This window comes from Electrona antarctica (genome assembly GCF_951216825.1).
Source record: "Electrona antarctica genome assembly, chromosome: 15".
Lineage (NCBI taxonomy): Eukaryota > Metazoa > Chordata > Actinopteri > Myctophiformes > Myctophidae > Electrona > Electrona antarctica.
Genome location: NC_136796.1, coordinates 47706854 through 47729508, shown reverse-complemented (window position 1 = coordinate 47729508; position 22655 = coordinate 47706854). Strand labels below are relative to the sequence as shown.

The following is a 22655-nucleotide window of genomic DNA, read 5'->3' as shown; positions in this document are numbered from 1 at the left end:
TGTGTGTATGTGTGTGTGTGACTGTGAGTGTGTGTGTGTGTGTGTGTGTGACTGTGAGTGTGTGTGTGACCGCGCATGTGTGTGTGACCGCGACTGTGCGCGCGTGTGTGTGTGACCGCGCATGTGTGTGTGTGTGTGTGTGTGACCGTGCATGTGTGTGTGACCGTGCATGTGTGTGTGTGTGTGACTGTGCGCGTGTGTGTGTGAGTGTGACTGTGCGCGTGTGTGTGTGTGACTGCGCGCGTGTGTGTGTGTGTGTGTGACCGCGCATGTGTGTGTGTGTGTGTGTGTGACCGTGCATGTGTGTGTGACCGTGCATGTGTGTGTGTGTGTGACTGTGCGCGTGTGTGTGTGTGAGTGTGACTGTGCGCGTGTGTGTGTGTGACTGCGCGCGTGTGTGTGTGTGTGTGTGACCGTGCATGTGTGTGTGACCGTGCATGTGTGTGTGTGTGTGTGTGTGACTGCGCGTGTGTGTGTGACTGCGCGCGTGTGTGTGTGTGACTGCGCGCGTGTGTGTGCGCGTGTGTGTGTGTGTGACTGCGCGCGCGCGCGTGTGTGTGACCGCGCATGTGTGTGTGTGTGTGTGACCGTGTGTGTGACCGTGCATGTGTGTGTGTGTGTGTGACTGTGCGCGTGTGTGTGTGTGACTGCGCGCGTGTGTGTGTGTAACTGCACGCGTGTGTGTGTGACTGTGCGCGTGTGTGTGTGACTGCGCGCGCGTGTGTGTGTCTGCGCGCGTGTGTGTGTGAGACCGCGCGTGTGTGTGTGACTGCGCGTGTGTGTGTGTGTGACCGCACGCGTGTGTGACCGCGCGTGTGTGTGACCGCGCGCGTGTGTGTGACCGCGCGTGTGTGTGTGACCGCGCATGTGTGTATGTGTGTGACTGTGCGTGTGTGTGTGTGTGACTGCGCACGGGTGTGTGTGTGTGTGTGACCGTGCGCATGTATGTGTGCGACCGTGCGTGTGTGTATGTGTGCGACCGTGCATGTGTGTGTGTGTGTGCGCATGGGTGCGACCGTGCATGTGCATTTGTGCGTGTGTGTCAGTCAGTGGATGATGTATTTAATGTTCCTTGTGTTGTTTTCTCATCAGATTTCCAGCGTCTCACACTGGACACAAACACAGCACACAGAGACCTCTCTCTGTCTGAGGACAACAGGAAGGTCACACGGAGGTCAGGGGGTCAGGATCCTCCTGATCACCCTGACAGGTTTAGTGACTGGTCTCAGGTTCTGAGTACACAGAGTGTGACTGGACGCTGTTCCTGGGAGGTAGAGTGCAGTGGAGGGGTTAATATAGGAGTGGCTGACGGAACAATCAGCAGGAAAGGAGGTGGTTATGACAGTGGTGTCCTTGGAGAGAATGATAAGTCCTGGAGTCTGTCCTGTGATGGTCTTCATGGTACCAGTTACTCTGTCAGACACAACGGACAGGAGACTGTCCTCCCTGTCTTTGCCTCTAGAGGCTCCAACAGAGTATCAGTGTATGTGGACCGTCCCGCTGGGACTCTGTCCTTCTACACAGTGTGCTCTGACTCACTGAGACACCTGTACACCTTCCAGACCACGCCCACTCAATCTCTCTATGCTGGGTTCTGGTTATGGGACACCTCCTCCTCCTCCTCAGTGTGTCTGTGTGAGCAGAGATAGAGGCTCTATGTGAGGGTGACATCATCAGGTCGCCATGGTTACTCAACATGTTTGAGTGAGTGCAGGTTGTCATGGTTACCACCGTCGCCACGGGGTACTTTGACACTATAGCCGAGTCTGACATCATGGACTCCATATTTGGGCATGAGTGACTCATGACATCACGGTGACATCATCGTGATGATGTAATAAGCATCACTAGTGACATCACACATTACAGCTCCTGGACGTTGTCATGTCAACTCCCCCCATGTATTTGACCTTTGACCCAATGCATTGTGAGCTTGTAGATCTGATATGTTCAAATAGCAAAGTAATATATGGTTAATATTTGATCATTTAGCTTCTAGGACCCCCTGGAACCCCCTCAAGGACCCCCGGGGGACCCTGGACCACACTTTGAGAACCAGTTAGTGTTGATTTCGCTGACTACCTTTTTTCACTGAGGAAGACTAAATAACAAAATAAAAACTAAGCTATGATGACTAAAACTAAGACTAAATATACTGACAATTTCATCAACAAATAAAAACTAGACTAAAATGTTAAGGTGGAGAAGACATCCAGTAGAACTAAAAGACAAGTCATGTTATGCTTGGTTGCTGAAAATAGCAGATCTACAAGCCCACAACGCGTCGCATTGCGACACGTTGTGGGCTTGTAGATCTTCTATTTTCAGAGCCCACAACGCGTCGCATTGCGGCACGTTGTGAGCTTGTAGATATGCTATTTTCAGCATGTAAACTCAGCCATTACGACGCCACCAAGGCCCACCAAAATACATTTTAGTCAACTAAATTGACTGTAGATTTTGTCAACTAACATCTTATATTTAGTCGACTAAAACTAGACTAACACTAAAACTTTTCAGCTGACTAAAATATGACTAAAACTAAATGAAGCTTCATTCCAAAGACTATGACTAAAATAAAATCTACATTTGCTGTAAAAACAATTGGGCGGGAACCCCTTTTGGTGTTCGATTATGTTATGCTTTAGCTATTGAAAAATAGCAGATCTACAAGCTCATAGTGCGCCAACGAGTGGCGCTACGGATCTCAGGTCAAAATGGGTTAAACACGTTAACCTATCACACACAAACACACACACACACACACACACACACACACACACACACACACACACACACACACACACGTTCAAATGGGGGTCCCTGGTACAAATATGTTCAAATGGGGGTCCCTGGTACAAATATGTTCAAATGGGGGTCCCTGGTACAAATATGTTCAAATGGGGGTCTGTGGTCAAATCCATATTAATGTCAAACTCTATGGTATAAATGAGTCATCACCACAGGGAGCTTTAGATCTTACATTAGACTAGATGTCTGCATGGGTTGGTAGACGGGGAGAGTCTTTGACCTTTGACCTGGTATACGGGGATAGTCTTTGACCTTTGACCTGGTATATGGGAGAGTCTTTGACCTTTGACCTGGTAGACTGGGAGAGTCTCTGACCTTTGACCTGGTATATGGGAGAGTCTTTGACCTGGTAGACGGGGAGAGTCTTTGACTTTCTGAAGCATCCTCTGAGTAACTGCTGTTGCTCAGTGTGGAGGCTGCAGCAGAGCTCAGTGTGGAGGCTGCAGCAGAGCTCAGTGTGGAGGCTGCAGTAGAGCTCAGTGTGGAGGCTGCAGCAGAGCTCAGTGTGGAGGCTGCAGCAGAGCTCAGTGTGGAGGCTGCAGCAAAGCTCAGTGTGGAGGCTGCAGCAGAGCTCAGTGTGGATGCTGCAGCAAAGCTCATCTGCAGCAGAGTGGGTTGTTTCTGGACTTCACCTTCGCTGTCGTTCCCTTTTAGTTCTTTGAAGGACAGGGTTCTGTCGAGGGTCACAACGAGGTGGGTTGGATTAGAGGCAGCTTTAGCTTGAGTCCACTCAGATGGATGTTCAGTTCTCTGGCAGCTTTAGCATTGTGGAGATGGAATACGCTGGAAACTTTTTTTGTTGGGCTTGGTTTTAGGCGCCAGGTTTTGCAGAACTGGTCCAGTTTTGTAAAGGTCTTCAGAGAGCACCTGTTCCAGTCGGTCAAGGTCTGGTGGTTTGGAATGCCAGACAGATGTAATATGCATAGATACATTTGCAGGAGTTGGTGGATGGTAGGTTGTTTTGTGTAGAGGTTGAACAGGGTTGGAGCTCTAGAACTCAGCCCTGCGGGACTCCATTTCTCTGTGTTTTCCGTGTGCCTGTGTTCTGACCTAGGTGAACTCTGAACCTCCGGTTGGTCGGCAGAGTTTGAATTATTGCCGTTGTACAAGCAGGGAGCGTCCTTTGTGAGTTTCACTGTGAGGTCTTTGTGAGTTCCACTGTGAGGTCTTTGTGAGTTTCACTGTGAGGTCTTTGTGAGTTTCACTGTGAGGTCTTTGTGAGTTTCACTGTGAGGTCTTTGTGAGTTTCCCTGTGAGGTGTTTGTGAGTTTCACTGTGAGGTCTTTGTGAGTTTCACTGTGAGGTCTTTGTAAGTTTCACTGTGAGGTCTTTGTAAGTTTCACTGTGAGGTCTTTGTGAGTTCCACTGTGAGGTCTTTGTGAGTTTCACTGTGAGGTCTTTGTGAGTTTCACTGTGAGGTCTTTGTGAGTTTCACTGTGAGGTCTTTGTGAGTTTCACTGTGAGGTGTTTGTGCCAGACGGTATCAAAGGCAGCTGTGAGGTGGAGGAACACAGTCCCTGTCTTCAGTCATCTACCATGCAGACATCTACACCCCCCCACTGCTCCACTTCCATCTAGACCAACCCTCCACCAGCTGACTTCACCGTCCAATCAGCTTGGACAAAGGAATGGGAGTCCAAGGAGGTCCCAAACAAACAGTAATCGTTTTCCTCTAATGATTGTAACTGATTTATGAACGGCAGTAATACCCGATGTCCTCAGCCACTTTCATTAGTGTTCAATCTTTTTATAATATTTGTATATTTGTATATTTGATATTTCTATATATTGGGCAAATGTATTGACATTGTTAATAGATACTGATAGCTTTTATCTATCCAGTCTGTAATCACACCTTGGGTGTGACTGTGAGGTGATGATTAGTGATGGTGTGCACCTGCACAACATCACCACTCCTTCAAAAGAGACTTGACTCCCACAACTCCTCACACTGAAGAAGGCTGTTAGCCCAAACGTTTGTCCCGATGAAATAGAGAAATAAACCTGCTTGAATTTATTTCTTGGTGTGTGCGACCTCTCTACTTTTTATGATGTTGATTTAAGCCGGTGACGCACCATAAGTCAGAGCGCGGTACAAGAAAGTTGACTAAAACAAATGCTTGCAATGATTTCAATGTGTTTGTAAAGGTGTCTAGTAACAAACAAACATGTACAACAAATGTTTGCAATGATTTCAGAATCATGAGAAATGGTTGACTAAAGGCCTGGTCAATGAGGAGGAGGGCCATTTACATGTAAAATGGCCTCGTTATGTTTATTTTATTTTATTTTCGTTTTGTTTTCTTTTTTTGTTCGAATAATGTACAAATATGTATGAACAGGAAGGACTGTCAGTTGTATTCAATGTACTTTGTGAAATGTGTCATAATCCCATATGGGATGGGCCAAAGTGGCATGACACGAAAATAAATATTTCATTCATTCATTCATTCATTCATTCATTCATTCATTCATTTGATATTCTCATTCTTCACATGTTATTGTATGATCATGTGTAGAAGTCATAATTGTTTAATAAATTGATTGTTGATAGGGATGCACGATTAATCGGTAGCATAAATCGGAATCGGCCATAAAAATGCCATATTGGTATCGGAACAGTCTCAAAATAATACAGATTATTTAATCGGTTTTAAATGAAAAATGTAAAAAATCATCAATGAGTTCAATATAAATCCAAAGTGTCTAGTACCTCTAGTCTAGAACAAAAGCCACATCAAATATGATGTCAAATCTTAAGTAAAAAATAAACTTTACATTTTTCTACATTTAATTTGTGTACTTATCTCATTCAGTCATTCAGTTGTGAAAACAGACACTTGGAAAAGAGTATCTAGGCTATTTATTGATTGCTTTAATACTTTATTAACAGGCTTTGGGCCAAGCACCTATAGGGCCTATAGGCTTGTTTCCATTGTGGTCCTCTGTATGATATCGGAATCGGTCACAATCGGTATCGGCAGATATGACTCTGCAAATAATCGGATATCGGTCATAATTTCATAATCGTACACCGCTATTTGTTGACAGTCTGTCGTTGTTCCTGTGTATTAATATTCATAGTGTGACAACATGTCCACAATAAGAACTACGTTGGATCCAATCGGAACACACGTTATTATTTCATGTATAAACAAACAATGTCATTTACAGCTAAACATTTCTCTCAAGAATGTTTCTGAATACATTTGAAGCGAGAAACAGACACTGAACGCACTGACCGGATATTGATTCTATTTCTCCAACACTTCCCGTTGATTTCTGAGGCGCGTTGCACTGAACTCACCTGGCATAAACTAATGGAATTCTTTCATTCCTGTAAGCAATGAAATCCACCTTCATTTAGTTTTTACTCATGGGTCAATTCCCATTAATTACCCTAACATCTAACATCAGTTATTATGGTGGGACTTGGAGAGACAAATATTTTCTTCTGGTACTTCAGTATAAAAAGGTTGGGAACCAATGGCCTAATGGACTACTTTCATTACCGTAAGCAATGAAATACTTTGTTTCATTTGTACTTTTGGATCATTCTGGTAATTTATTGTGTACGTAAATAGCCATATATTGGGTCAACTGAATAAGGAATAAGGAATCGTCCCTTGTTTGGCAACAACAATAAGACACACTTTGTTATTTGTAAACTAAAAGACATGTCCATTTTTGAACCAATTGATGGAATCAATCAATGACATCCTTCAAAATCAGTTCAAACAGCTCATATATATAAACATAGAATACAGCTTGTTAAAATACATTCATATACATATAAACATATAGTAGAATACAGTTTGTTAAAATTAATTCATATACACACTATAATACAGATTGTTATTTATCCTCTTAAACCCTCTAGACTTACTAAACTGGACCTGAGTTGTCTCTGTACTTGGACCACTTCTTTTCTGTCTACACCAAATGTTGCCAAACATAGTCGTCCTACAGCTTGTAGATCTGCTATTTTTGGCTGAAGGTTCCCCCCAGAATAGAGGGTATGCGAATGACATCATCATCATACCCAGAAGTTATGCGGGAACGTCACCTACTGAGTGGTTTGTAGATCTGCTATTTTCATTTCCTTCTTTCTTCTCAAACGTTCTCTTGCGTTCGTTTAGCCTAAGCTTCTTAAACTTCCTACATTTATGTATTGTAATGCATGAAATTATGTTTTTGGAATATGTTGGAACTTGGAATACATGTTGGCTAATTATTTTCTCGCTTTAAAAAAAGAAAAAAACCTTATTATAATATAACCTTACAGGTCTGTAACTCTGAGTGTAACACAATACACATGGAACCAAATGGACCCTTACACAAAACTGTAACTGAACTATGACCTTCTGGAATTAAACCATTACAAATAATCAATGGATTCTATTGGTCCTTAAAGTCCTCAAAGTTATTTCAACAGCTTCACTGAGTGGCTGTAATCTGAATCCATGTGGAACTGTTTGAAGAGCGGATGACATGTTTTAAATCTGTGTTTAGAACATTTAAATACACACAATTCGTTAATTGCCAATCACACTGATAACAGTAATCACTGCCTTAAATAAAATAAAAGCCATCTAATTATTCACCAGCAAAACACAGACTGTGCACACAGAATGACCACAGTTAATATAAAAGAAGAGTACCGGTACCTCAAATTGCCATTGCTGTACTTTAATATAGGGCCTTTATGGAATGTATTATATTGGGTAAAATTATATACCTGGGATTAGAGGTAGTGGCAAACTTTGTGTTTATGGTGTGACAAATGTTGTGTCTGTCTCTCTCAACCGTGGATGTTGATTATTTTAATGTCATGTCCGATGTTTGTCCAGCAGAGGGCGACAGACTCACACATTTGGTGTCACATATTCCTCGACCCCATTCAGACAATCTGAGAACCCATCGTCAAAAAATAAAGGAAAAATGTATTTTTTCCTGTGAATGTGACGTTAGTCAACAGTCTGTCTTGAGAGACTAGACAAGAAGAACAGTTCATTCAAAGTGAGCAGAAGACTCAATGCAGTCAGTGGACATCCATTTATCTGGATTTTACACTGACACAACAGAAGACTCAATGCAGTCAGTGGACATCCATTTATCTGGATTTTACACTGACACAACAGAAGACTCAATGCAGTCAGTGGACATCCATTTATCTGGATTTTACACTGACACAACAGAAGACTCAATGCAGTCAGTGGACATCCATTTATCTGGATTTTACACTGACACACTAGCCCCCAATGATGGAGAGTTGGTAACCAAATGTACCCTTGTAGATCTTTAACTCTTGAGAGTGTACAATGAAACCAAATTGACCCTTATGACTCCATTTGGTTTAATTTTATGACATCAAATTAGTGTTAAACATCTGCATTACTTAATTTACGAGAAGTGCACAATTATAGAATGTAGAATTGTTATTTTGATCAACGTTTGCCTGTTATCTCTCCTATGGTACCAATTATCAATTCAACATGGAATTGTGGACAAAAACATATCTGACGGCAACAGAATATAAGTTTTGGGTCTGAAAGGCTGGTCCGAGTGGCAATATTATACTATAACAAATTGCTACAAAACAAAAGCCTCATAGCCAGTCATTTTGGACATAAACAAGAAGGGTTCATTTAGGTCAGATAATGATGTTGTAGGCCGACCGACCGTGCATGTTTAAAGATGTACGCTTTAAGAAAAAAAAAGACAATTTTCAAATTTTGTAATTTATTGTATAATTATAATATTATAATACTTCATCGTACAGTCAGTGTCAGGTGTGTGGAAAAAACACAGATCTACAAGCTTAAAACCTCTGTCACGTTGTGTCGAGTTGTGAGCTTGTTGTGAGCTTCCACTGTCGTGTGGAAGCCTCACATGTCTAATTTAGACATGTGACGACAGTGTTTGGATGGTTTGATGGTGTCTGGATTTGGCCGCTATGGCAAACCCGAAGGTTGCCGGCTCGGGCACCCTAGCTAAATCATTAGTGCATGCCCTGGGCTACATCTTTGCCAAATTTGGTGCTTCTAAGACTGATTACCGCAAAAATATGACTAAAGTCTCGGACTATATCATCTGAAATAGTGTCCATATAGCCTATGTGATGATAGTCATTAAAGCTAATTATGCCGATTTACGAAAGTTAGCATCCGGCAGTTTCTACATGCTGGGGCCCATACTAAACATTTGTAACATAAAACGTTGGTGTACTCAACATGTCCGGGTTCACATTCTGGCTACTAGACTATCAGTTTCTACATGCTGGGGCCCATACTAAACATTTGTAACATAAAACGTTGGTGTACTCAACATGTCCGGGTTCACATTCTGGCTACTACACTATCAGTTTCTACATGCTGGGGCCCATACTAAACATTTCTAACATAAAACGTTGGTGTACTCAACATGTCCGGGTTCACATTCTGGCTACTAGACTATCAGTTTCTACATGCTGGGGACCATACTAAACATTTGTAACATAAAACGTTGGTGTACTCAACATGTCCGGGTTCACATTCTGGCTACTAGACTATCAGTTTCTACATGCTGGGGACCATACTAAACATTTGTAACATAAAACGTTGGTGTACTCAACATGTCCGGGTTCACATTCTGGCTACTATAGACTATGTATGGCTTTTGAAATGACGTCATAAGGCAGTTTGTTTAGGGCACGACGTGAGATGTAAAAAGAAAAAAACATACCCGTGTTAACCCATTTTGGGCGGGAACCCCATTTGGTGTTTTAAGCATTCTGTTATACTTTAGCTATTGAAAAATAGCAGATCTACAAGCTCATAGCGTGCCACCGAGTGGCGCGCTACGAGCTTGTATATCTGCTATTTTTTTTAAATCGTGACAATGTGGCACAAATCTTTGAATATATATTTCAGAGCGAACATTTTTAATTAAAATATTGGCTTCTGGGGGGTCCCTGGAACTACATATTTTGAGATGGGGGTCCGTGGCACAATAGAGATAATTCTGGGGGTCCTTGACATGAAAAAGGTTGAGCACCACTGACATAGAAACATGGGTTTTTCAGAGAAATTTTAGGATCTAGAAGACATTTTTTTATCGACCTCAGTCCAAAATGTGAGGGACGTCTTCTCATTGTACATCATCATGACGTAACCATTTGCTCAGACACATAATGACGTAAATTCTCCATTCATTGTCAATGGGAATTTAATGTTTGTGTAAGACGAAAGTCTACACTAATAGCTGAATATAGGAGCTCAAACATACAAAACAATATTATTTATTTTTGAGGCACGGTAGCCCCTCCTATGGCCAGCTTTCCGGGTTTGTGTGAACACAAATATTGGCTTGTTGTGATTGGCTGATCACCCCACAGCGATTAATTGATTGGCTGAGTTCATATATATTGAAATTTGAAGCTAAAAGTGAGGGCAGAAAAGCGGGGAGGGAAAAGTGAGGACGCAAATTGTGATTGGCCGGAATGAGACGATGATGATAATGCCCCTCACTTCACACGGGTGTGATTTTTGAGGGGCGGCGGCAGAAAAGCCCAAAACAAATCTTAAAAAAATTAAATAAAAACGTTTGGAGTTACAATGGATTTGTATTGGAAGGGGTGTGTGTGTGTGTGTGTGTGTGTGTGTGTGTGTGTGTGTGTGTGTGTGTGTGTGTGTGCGTGTGCGTGTGTGTGTCTGACAAAACGAGTCAAACATCTAAATACTGAATGGAGCAACTGAACATCTGGGGGTTCAAAAGCCCAGATATGGATAACATAACATTACCCATATATTGTCTTTTAAGTGAAATTATTTATTTAAATGTTTTAATCATTTTACTGTCTATAAATGATTAATTTGAACATGCATATTTGTAGGCCTATATGTCCATTTATATTGCACCGTTTGCTCCTTGATTGTTTTCTAATGCATGCTTATATTTATGTTTTCTACTGTCTGTTTATATTGCATGGTTTGCTCTTTGTTTTCTTTGAACCTGTACAGCACTTGACCAGCTGGCCCTGCAGGTTAAACACTATAGAAATAAAATGGACTTGAGTTGAGTATAGGCTAGGCTATGTGTGTGTCTTCTTGTAGGCTACAACAGTGCTTCTCAAAGTGGGGTCCGGGGACCCCCAGGGGTCCTTAAGGGAGTTCCAGGGGGTCCCCAGCTAAATGATACAAAATAGACCCTTATAATACCATATATATTATGTTATGGCAAGTGAGTGTCAGGCTAAAACATTACTGAGTATTCCACTTGTTCTGTTAGGTTGTCGATGCATGTGTTTCTATCTGGTAATAAATAATGTTCTTGTTCTTTCCTCTCTGCCCCTATAGAGCGTCGCAGTCCCGCCTCCTACCCTGGACCAGGAAATGAAACCCAATGCATTATTCTCATAGACATTTCTTAAAGTATTTATTTAAAGACGGTTACGCCGCAGACAAAGCCAACTCGAGTCGTGACAACTCATGACAACACAAACAATATTTTGGACCAAACAAATAATTAGAAAGAAGAAAAAAACGGCAGGTTACAACACTTTTTTTGTTGTTTTTCTTCTTTGTAATTATTTGTTTGGTCCAAAATATTGTTTGTGTTGTCATGAGTTGTCACGACTCGAGTTGGCTTTGTCCGCGGCGTAACCGTCTTTAAATAAATACTTTAAGAAATGTCTATGAGAATAATGCATTGGGTTTCATTTCCTGGTCCAGGGTAGGAGGCGGGACTGCTGTAGCCATTAATCATCCTGAACCATACTCACCTGTGTCCTGTTGTGTTTGTCCCAGCAGCCTGTCATGTGTTGATTCCTACTTTGAGTTCACCTGTGCCTGTGTGTCTTAGGCCCAGGCCACACGTCTATGGATCTTTTGCAAAACGCACATTTCTCTGTGCGTTTGGGCCTTTCAGCCACACGCAAACGGCGTTTTCGGCCACTCAAACAGAGGTTTTTTTAAACGGATAAATAAGTGAAGATTTTCGAAAATATCGGATCGGTGGAGCTGTGTAGTCATGCGAAACGGAGCTTTTGAGAAACGATGACGTCACCGTCCTAGTCGCGCATGTTCGTTGTTGCTTTTAACACTGAGCATGCGCATCAGCTCAGGGATTGAGCATCACTGGTGTCACTGGCTGAGCGTCTTCGTCCTCACATAGAGGTATGATGATTTCCTTTTTTGCATGATGTTCTGATGAAAATGGAGGAGGGTCATTCCTATATTATTCAGTGCCATTTGTGTCCCACTCCCCAGGTACAGCATATCTTGTGTAAAAAACACTAATTCTAAAAGGTTTATACAATTAAAGCTTTTCTACCATAGTATTTTGTACCTTGAGTGAAATGAATATAAAACAATCCCTTTGATTTTAGTACAGGTATATGCTACAATTTCATGTCCCTGTGATGTTTATTCAGCTTCAGTTACAACTAAATGTAACTAATCAAGTTCAAACAAAATTGACAAATTGAATTATTATTATATAGTAGGCCTATAGTTGTCATGCTTCTCATCGAATGTTATTAATTGTGATCCATGTATTTTTAATGCTTAAAATATTGAAATCAATGTTTGTCCATGACTATACTGTCCCCCTGTTACACTGATGCAAATCCACCTGTAAATGTCCCCTGACTTTCTAGCCACATGACTTCAGAAAGTACTAAGTAGCATATATTTGAGGGGTGCCAGCCCCTCCTAATTCAATGTTGGTTTTGTCTCAATGTTTGTTTTACATCATGTTGTAAGATAATAAGAGCGCCCCTCACTTCACACGGGTGTGATACTTTTTTTTTTATAGGAAACCCTATGCCAGAAGAAGTATCACTGTTTAATTGGCCTTTTTTAGGTTGTGTTACTGTTGTGTAAACATGTCTCCCCTGGCCCTGTTATGCTTAAATATCAAGAAAATTGATACATTTTCATACATTTGAAAATATGATTGTTCAACATGCCATATTCTTCATTACATGAGGAGTAATGGCCATTTTTAGAATGAAATGTCCCCCCCTGTAATGTCCAAAATGTCCCTGTTCCAGTGTAAATGTATATTTAAAAATTGGAATAAGCTGGACAATTTTTTTTCTGACAGCTGAACATGACCTCTTTCAGAACAAAATTGGGGAAAAAAAATCTTTTTTAATGGCACCAAATAGTAGTAGGAATGACCCAAGACCCTGATGTAAAAAAGTCTATTGCTTTTCTGGTTTTATCCTCTTAGCAGATTTTGTATTGACCTGTACTTTCATTGAACTGTACCCATTCTACAAACTGTAATCAATCAATCAGGGGGAGAAAACAGTGATGAGAGCTCCAGTGGAAGTACTGAAGAAGGTAGCCGTAACGCTGTACTACCTCAGTGACCAAGGGCGACAGCGGAAGACGGCCAACTCCTTTGGCTTGTCAAAACAATGTGTCTCCAACATTGTCCGGGAGGTCTGTACAGCCATAACTGTCCATCTAGGCCCACAGTACATCAGGCTGCCTTTCACAGAACCTGAAGCAGAATAACTCGTCACCCGTTTCGAACACTCCTATGGTATACCACAGTGTTTGGGGGCCATCGATGGCACCCACATTGAAGTAAATCAGCCAACCACCAACTCCATGGATTATATCAACAGGAAGGGGAGATTTGTGCTAAACGTCCAAGCCACCTGTGATTATAGACATCACTTAATGGATGTTGTTGTGAAATGGCCCGGGAGTGTTCATGACGCTCGTGTCTTCGCAAACTCAAAGTTAAGTGTCCATTTTAAGACTGCTCGCATCCCTGCATTGAAAAATAGGATTGTGGAGGATGAAGACCCCATCCCTATATTTCTTCTTGGAGACCCGGCATATCCATTAATGCCGTACCTAATGAAGGAGTATTCCAACAGCAGTACTTTGGCCTGTCTCTGTGCAGAGGCCGGATGGTCATAGAGTGTGCCTTTGGACGATTGAAGGCCAGGTTTGGGGTCCTTAAGAAGGCAATGGACATAAATATTATCCATCTCCCGTTTGTCATTTATGCATGTTTTGTTCTTCACAACTATTGCGAGGTCTGTAAGGAGACTATTGATGACAGCAGTGTGAGGGCAGCTATTCAGTTTGACAGGGACTTCCAGCCTCCCACAAAAAATAACCAATGTAGAACAGACTGCAATTAAACGGAGGGAAAGAGAGTCAGAAGGGTACTGACACAGTTTCTTGACCCTTGACCTATTCAGACCGGGAGAGCATGGGCATCTGTCATTTTAGATTTAATTTCAGTGTTGGGCATTACAAATTGGCACAGTTACAAGCTCACAGCGCACCACTTTGTGCGGCGTGCCACACTGCAAGCTTGTACATTTTACTATTTTTGAAACATCTTGAAAGTGTTGAATGCTTTCTTTTTTGTTTGTATTGTTTACTATTTTCAAAATATCGTGTTTACATTTTGAACATGTGAAGCTGCAGTGAGTAATTTTCTTAAGCACATTTTGATGCATATACTTTTTCTTGAATACATTCTCAATACGGGACGGGAAATAGGTGGGCTCGAAAATTTAGTTTAGTTTATTACAGTTTACACAGACAGTTTATAGCAGACACAACAAGCCATTTGTGTTTTTGTTTTGCTTTTTTTCAGTGAGTGGCAAATGTGACACAGACAACCATGTCACATTAGTTTGTTGTAATTGTCACTTTAACCCATGAGAACTGGGACAGCATGTGTGCTGCATTTTACGTTATTATGTTTAGTTAGTCCTTCCCTTGTGTTGCTACCTTGTCGTGGTGGGAAGGCTTGTGTGTCTCTGTGACTCTGAGGGCTATACCGGAGGGGGTTCATACCCCCGGCAGGTTCAACCAAGCCGGGCAGGTCTCAGGGGAGAGGCCAGACGAAAAGCAGCACCTGGTCCTCCAGGTTGGGGGAAATCTTGAATGGGTTTGAAATATTTAAAATTTGTTTTATGCAAATGTCTTCTGGTGGGGTCCCTGGCACCAAACATTTTCAGTTGGGGGGGGGGGGGATACATCGTCATTTTGAGGTGTCCTAGACCCGATAAAAGTTTGAGAACCACTGATGGAAGGCATTTGTTGAATCAGTAGTTCTAACAGACATGAAAAGTCATTCAACATTTTGTGTTAAGATAAGAAAAACTATTACTGAATCAAAAATAAGCAAGAACGTTTCTTTAAAAAAAGGCCAAATGTTTGAGCAGATTCTTGCAGATGTGTGGCCTTGAAATGTATACGTTTTTTTTTATTCAAACTTTTTGTGCATTTCTTTTCATCATGACATGACAGATGTTACTGTCATCGTTTAACACTGTTACAGATTCTTTGTTATTGTAAATTGTCATTGATCAGCTAAAATAGTCAAAGCCTACAAGAAGACATTCAGAAAATATGTCTTTTATTAAAAAAATGTTGCACTGACTGCAATGACAAACATTTATTTACAGAATTGTAGCTTATATACTGTTCAGTTCTGGTTGTATGTCCATGGCACAAAAGACAAAACATTCCAAATTAAAATACGATTATTCTTTTGGGGCCACGGCCTGAAAAGGTTGAACCTCTGAGTTGTAACAGTGAAGCAACAAAACTGTAAAGCTGAACAGAAAAGGTGAGCCAACATATTTGCTATCTAACAAAATAAACAACATTTGGCATTACAAAACCTTTCGTTTTTATCATGCGTGTATATGTAGCTTATACTGTACATTTGTGTTCTTTACAAGAGGTAATTGAAATGAAACACTGTAAATAGAAAAGGCATAGGGTGCAATGACATAACAGTCCTAACTCAAGTACATCCATCCACATATGACATGTATACACTATCCTTTCAATGTGGTCTTATGTGCAAATGCCCCAAAAAAAAACTGTAAACATCCAGCCACATAGGATATGTATTGTATACACTATACATTACATTATTTTTTAATAGCAATCCAGAAGCTTATATGCCAGGCTTAAATGAAACATTAGGCTGGAAGAATGAATAAAGCTTTATTTCGAACATGGTCCAAAAAAAAGTGCATTAGTGCAATATAAAATAAATAATTCAATAAACAAACAGAAAAAACAATCCTCACTGGCCTAAAGTTCTATTGACTTTACATGTTCGAACAATTTCTATCCCACAATTTTGTAACCCGTTTTTTCACCCAGTGTCAATTGTCTATAATGTAATCATGGGCTCTACATTCCCTCTGCCAACTTGGGGAGCAAATTCCTTCTATGCATGAGGAGAGAAATTAACCCATTCTGGATGGGAACCTTTGGTGTTTTAAGCATTATGTATATACTTTAGCTATTGAAAAATAGCAGATCTACAAGCTCATAGCGCGGCACCGAGTGCCGCACTACGAGCTTGTAGATCTGCTATTTCTTTTAAATCGGCCAAATCTTTGAATATATATTATTTCACAACAAACGTCTCATATCTTTGCTTCTGTGCCTGGAACTACATAATTTCAGATGGGAGTCCACGGCCAAATACAGATAATTCTGGGGGTCCTTGACATGAAAAAGGTTGAGCACCACTCACATAGAAACATAGGTTTTTCAGAAAACTGTCAGGATTTAGAAGATATTTGTAGAATCTAAATGGGTTAAGCAGATTTTGTGTTATCTTCAAACAAAGCCTGTCTGTAGGATAACTGGGTGATGTGCTGTGGTGTGGCATTTGGTTGTGGAGGTGAGACGGTTTGTGATCGGATATGTATGGATGCAGGGTTGTGGGATAACGGAGCAGGATGTTGTGATGAGACTGTGTGAGATGGGTTATGTAGGGACGGAGGGTTGTGGTTGTGCTGGGTAGGATGCTGTGGTGTGGTATTTGGTTGTGGAGATGAGACAGTGTGCGATCGGATATGCATGGATGCAGGGTTGTAAGTGAACTGAGCAGGATGTGATGACACTGTGTGAGATGGGTTATGTAGGGACGGAGGGTTGTGGTTGTGTGTGTACGTGCTACTTTGGGGTTGGGTGTAATATGGTGGGTGAGGAGGTTGCATCATTTGAGTCAAAAGGTTAAAACCGTTATTGATTGAGGATGTGAGCTGTGCAACATTTGAGGTGATTTGGTTGAGATTCTGTGTGTTCTGTGTTTCTGCTTTTTCCATGACTTTCAGCATGCTCCTCTTCAGTTCCAGGTCTTCTTGGGCTGCATCCACCGGAGCCCTTCTCTTCAGCTTGTCGTACCTGTAGCCATTAAGTTTGGCCTTGAATAGAAGAATAGAATACTTTACTTACTACACTTAAAAATCACACCCGTGTGAAGTGAGGGGCGCTAATATATTAAAGTCTAACTCATGTTGCTATGATTAGGTGATGTAAAACAAACTGTGTCAAAACAAACATTACATTATCTTTATTGTTAATGGGATTTAATGTTTGTTAGGGACCAAACAAACATACATTTCTCCTCATTGTCAATGGCGTTTTTAAAACAAACCTGTATAGAGCGTCGCAGTCCCGCCCCCTACCATGGCCCAGGAAATGAAACCCAATGCATTATTCTCATAGACATTTCGTAAAGTATTTATTTAAAGACGGTTACGCCGCGGACAAAGCCAACTCGAGTCGTGACAACTCATGACAACACAAACAATATTTTGGACCAAACAAATAATTACAAAGAAGAAAAAAACGGCAGGTTACAACACTTTTTTTGTTGTTTTTCTTCTTTGTAATTATTTGTTTGGTCCAAAATATTGTTTGTGTTGTCATGAGTTGTCACGACTCGAGTTGGCTTTGTCCGCGGCGTAACCGTCTTTAAATAAATACTTTACGAAATGTCTATGAGAATAATGCATTGGGTTTCATTTCCTGGGCCATGGTAGGGGGCGGGACTGCGACGCTCTATATAGGAGCGCCCCTCAAAAACAAGCAGACAGAATTACATTTGGCAGCTATAAACAATTATCTAGCTACTGTCTAGCATACAACTGTGAAAACAACCAATACAGAGCAATATGCAATGTAGGCTATCTACAAAATAGCATATTGACATATTCTATTCCATTCTACTTTATTAAAAACATTTTCCAAAAAATATGTATTAACATGCTGGGGAAATTAGCCTATGTAACACTGTTCCTTGCTGCCCGCCTATACTGTTACAGTTACGTGTACAGTACCAGTTACAACACAAATACAATACACCATTTCCTTAACCAAAAGTGAGGACCACAAACATACCTGAAGTAGACTCCGTCTTTCCTTCACGACTGAGGCGGCACCATCACCATCAACGGACGCTCCATCCGCATCGTGCCCGCCGGTCCCGGTATCCACAGCCACATGATCCACACTGGGAGATGATGCGACTCCGGCGGTCTGGTCCGACTCCACGGCAATGTCTGTTGACTCTATGCCACTAGACATATCGCAATATATCGAATATCGTGATATTATTGTTATTAGGGCCTAATATCGCGATATATATGGTATCGTGAGGTACCCATATCGTCCCACCCCTAGGTCTTACTAGTACTGCCCGCACAGAGTAGCCTACTACAATGCCTAGTGGTGGCCAGTTGTTATTGAGGGACCAGATGTCTTGGGGATGCTGAATAGCTAGACAGATGTTAGGTTCTTTAGTGTACTTAAAGGACCACTTCACCACTTTTCAACCCATCTTCATATAATTGGTCCTCACTAATAATCATGATACAATGGCACCATTTTTTTCCTACTCAGTCTGCTTCTCATAGGAGGACTGTGGGCAGTTCAGAAACCCGTCCACCAGTGACATCATCGTTAGGCAGATTTTTTTTTTAACAATATTTTTTTACAAAAATGTTTAGATTTTTATTATCGTGAGAACGATGGCTTCCATTTTCGCATTGCAACTTTTCAGGACTAGAAAGCCTGCAGTTTCTAATAGCTTGGATTCCCCATCGATGATGTCACTGGTGGACGGGTTTCTGAACTGCCCACAGTCCTCCTATGAGACACAGACTGAGTAGAAAAAAATGGTAGCCATTTTATCATGATTATTAGTGAGGACTATAGTATATGAAGATAGGTTGAAAAGTGGTGAAGTGGTCCTTTAAGTTACTATACTTGCCTTTAATCTGATCCTTGGTGACTATTTCTATATACATGTGATGTATTACCACTAGGGATGTCCCGATCACGTTGTTGTGCAGTGCAGTCCTCCACTGTGTGACGATTGATTGATTGATTGATTGATTGATTGATTGATTGATTGATTGATTGATTGATAATGTTATGAACAGATTGCAGAATTGGGTACAGTCGAAGGAAGGTACAGACAGGTCAATACAAAAACTGCTATGAGGATAAATCCAGAAAAAGCAGTAAAGACTTGTTTACATCAGCTATAGGGTCCTCCATTTTCAATTCATCAAAACATTTAAAGACATACAAATATACACATATATGAAGAAGAAATCACACCTGTGTGAAGTGAGGGACGCTAATGTATTAAAGTCTAACTCATGTTGATTAGGACAGGTGATGTAATGATGATGTAAAACAAACGGTGCCAACGCAAACATGAAATTATCTTTATTGTTAATGGCATTTAATGTTTGTGTTAGGGACAAGATGACGTACATTTTCCCTTCATTGTCAATGCCGTTTTTAAAACAAACATTGAACTAAAAAAAACATTAAACCTGTATATAAATAGAGGGGGGAGGGCAGTTTCATATTGCAAAATAAATGTAACCCCTTGTTAGAGCCAAATCTGGGTTGAACATGTTTTTTTTTAACTCCCTCTGGTGTTGTGATCGTGGACTTCGTTGACATTAAGGAAGTATATCAATTGACAGGTACATGGTATCTCTTAGTGGTGTATAGCGAATCTTGTAGACCATGCCCATTGTAAGTTGCATTCTCTGTCGTCAACCCTAAGCCATTCCAACCTATCAAAATAAGCGGGGGTGAGGTGGGTTCTGGGAGTTTGCAGATGAGTAAGCCTGTGACCGAGGATATAGGGAGTTAGGCCAAGTGACCAGTTTGTTTTGGGATGTCTGGAGCCTTAATTGTTTTTAGGGCCTTCGAGGTGCTGTGGTACCATGAGGTGTATATTTATATGCATAGTGGAAGAAACCTTGTACGAGGGCTCCTGTTAGGGTCTTCAGTAGAAGAAACCTTGTACGAGGGCTCCTATTAGGGTCTTCGAGGTGTTGTGGTCTGTCTGAGACTTTTAGGCTATATTATTAAGTGCGTTTGGATCGGATAGCAGACACTGTCAGAGCATACATGGTGCCAATTAAACCATATGTGAGTGGCCTCCCGGAGCGCGCAAGCGCACAGCTATAAGTGCCAAAACAGACAGCGATCTTATGATCTTTATTTTATTTTTTACTTAATGACCCTGTCCTGATGGTATTGTTGTTATTATGTTGATTGATTGATTGATTGATTTATTTATTTATTTATAGCAGTCACCTTGGTAAGAAATTAGAATTTGGTGTGAAGTTGTGCGATAGGCTATATGAGGAATGAAGCCTATGGGTTATTTAAAGCTTAACCCATTCTGGGTGGGAACTCCTTTTGGTGTTTTCATGTTACACTTTAGCTATTGAAAAATAGCAGATCTACAAGCCCATAGCGCGGCACCGAGTGCCGTGCTATGAGCTTGTAGGTCTTTTTTTTTTTTTTTTAATCGTGAAAATGTAGTGCAAATCTTTGAATATATATTCTTTCAGAGCAAACGCTTTTAACCCATTTAAGCCTAACGTCGAAATAAAAAAAACCTTCGCTCTGAAAGAATATATATTCAAAGATTTGTGCCGCATTTTTGTGATTTAAAAAAAATAGCAGACCTACAAGCTCGTAGCGCGCCACTTGGTGGTGCGCTATGAGCTTGTAGATCTGCTATTTTTCAATAGCTAAAGTATAACATAATGCTTAGTTAAAACACCAAAAGGGGTTCCCGTCCAGAATGGGAATCTTTGGTTCTGCATGGGGGGTCCCTGGAACTATATATTTTCAGATGGGGGTCCGCAGCCAAATACAGATAATTCTGGGGGTCCCTGCCATGAAAAAGGTCGAGCACCACTGACATAGAAACATGAGGTTTTTCAGAAAATTGTCATGATTTAGAAGACATTTTTAAAATGTCGACGTCAGGCCTAGGATGAGAAAACTCAGATGTACTGTATATGGCTTCTTCTTCACCGTGAGCCTATATGTTATTAGGCTATTCATTTTAAATTGAATGTCCACTTTCTGTAGGGTATCATTTCTTATCTTGCATGTGTCTTTTATGTCTGAATAGTATAGGCTCTATATCTTCCATTCCGTCTCCCGGCTTTGAGAATGAACGCTGATAGACTATAAAATGCACTGGTTCCCAAACGTTTTAATCCGTGACCAATAACAGAAATTAGACATTAATTAAGGGACCCTCAATAATTAGCGATAATAGCAGATAGCTTCGCGCCGCGTTGTGAGCTTGTAAATCGGCTATTTTCACTACTTCTTAAATATTTGTTCTAATTCATGGAATGTATTCGATTATTCATGAAGTTACTGGGGAAAAAAACAGTAAACCAGTAAACCTAGACCACTGACTTTGTGCGTCTTGGAAAGTCTGGTGACGCGAGGTTGATTAGGTGCGTCTCCTCTTGAATCTAGGGGGACGCGTTCTAGCGTGCACGCACATGCACCGTTCCATTCCGTCCCTGCACGTCAACGAATTACTGGTAACCACGGCGTGGTACTGCGTTCTACGAGCATGACACCACTGCGCACGCGCGCGCACACACACACACACACACACACACACACACACACACACACACACACACACACACACACACACACACACACACACACACACACACACACACACACACACACAGGCTATTTTCGATATTCATTATACAGCGAAGTGTGTGTGTAGGGCTAAAGTTATTATTAAATATGTAAAATGAACGGACAATGTATGGACAAATATGAAATAGTTAGCCTACTTATTGATAAGGACATTAAAGTGAAATAATCATTTGTTTCTGTTTTCCAGTCTTGGTGAAGTTGTGGTCCTAGGGGCCCATAATCGTTCTGCACCCAGCAGAAGTTTGTGATAGAAGCGGTATGAAGTATGAACATGTGTCAGAACATATTACATACATAACTATCACTTAGAAATGAGCGGAAATTATACACATAACAACTTACAGTGTTACTGAACTGAAAGTTGTCAGGGGGGTGCTTAAACCAAGTGCCTTTGAGCAAGGCAATGAACTCCAATCTGCTCTTCAATTCAGTCAAACATATTCCACAATTTGTTGAAATCCATTGGAAATAGATCTACAATCTAAGCTTTTTTATTTATTTTTTTAGTTTTAGTTTAGTTTTTAGTTCAATGTTTGTTTTAAAAACGCCATTGACAATGCAAGGGAAAGTTTACGCCATCTTGTCCCTAACACAAACATTAAATGCCATTAACAATAAAGAGAATTTAATGTTTGTTGTTTGTTTTATATCACCATATATTAAAGTCAACATGAGTTAGACTTTAATATATAAAGTATATTTACATACATACATATTTCAGAAAACTGTCAGGATTTAGAAGACATTTTTTTTAAATGTTGACATCAGGCCTAAATGTAAACCCTGTTTTCATTTGATTAACCAACTTTACACATATCTGATCTCTGATCATATAGTTCCAGGGTTCAAGAGGTTAACTGAGCAGATGGAGTTGCACTGCTCCGTTGTAGATGTAGAGAAAGCTTTTCTACTAAATCTTTTTTCAACTGTGTGATTGTGTGCAAATACTGAACTAAACTAAACCAAACTAAGGGACACGCAGGAAAGCTAATTGGAACTTTGGGCCCCTGAGAACACTTGGCACAGTTTTATTTTTAATATTTGATTACAAATGTC

At 40.9% G+C, this 22655-nt stretch overlaps 2 protein-coding genes across 2 annotated transcripts in view; both read left to right on the top strand.

Moving 5' to 3' along the window:
* LOC306938673 (protein NLRC3-like) overlaps positions 1-2050 on the top strand; it is a gene marked incomplete at its 5' end in the record, with an annotated part of 31069 nt that extends 29019 nt beyond the window's left edge. Inside the window, one exon of the mRNA XM_079522940.1 lies at positions 1093-2050. Within this exon, the coding sequence (XP_079379066.1) occupies positions 1093-1649 (557 nt within the window). The 3' untranslated portion in view covers positions 1650-2050. The remainder of the gene's footprint in view (positions 1-1092) is intronic.
* The window catches only part of LOC306938122 (protein NLRC3-like), a 359664-nt gene that overhangs the window by 30382 nt on the left and 306627 nt on the right, over positions 1-22655 (top strand). The window lies entirely within an intron of this gene.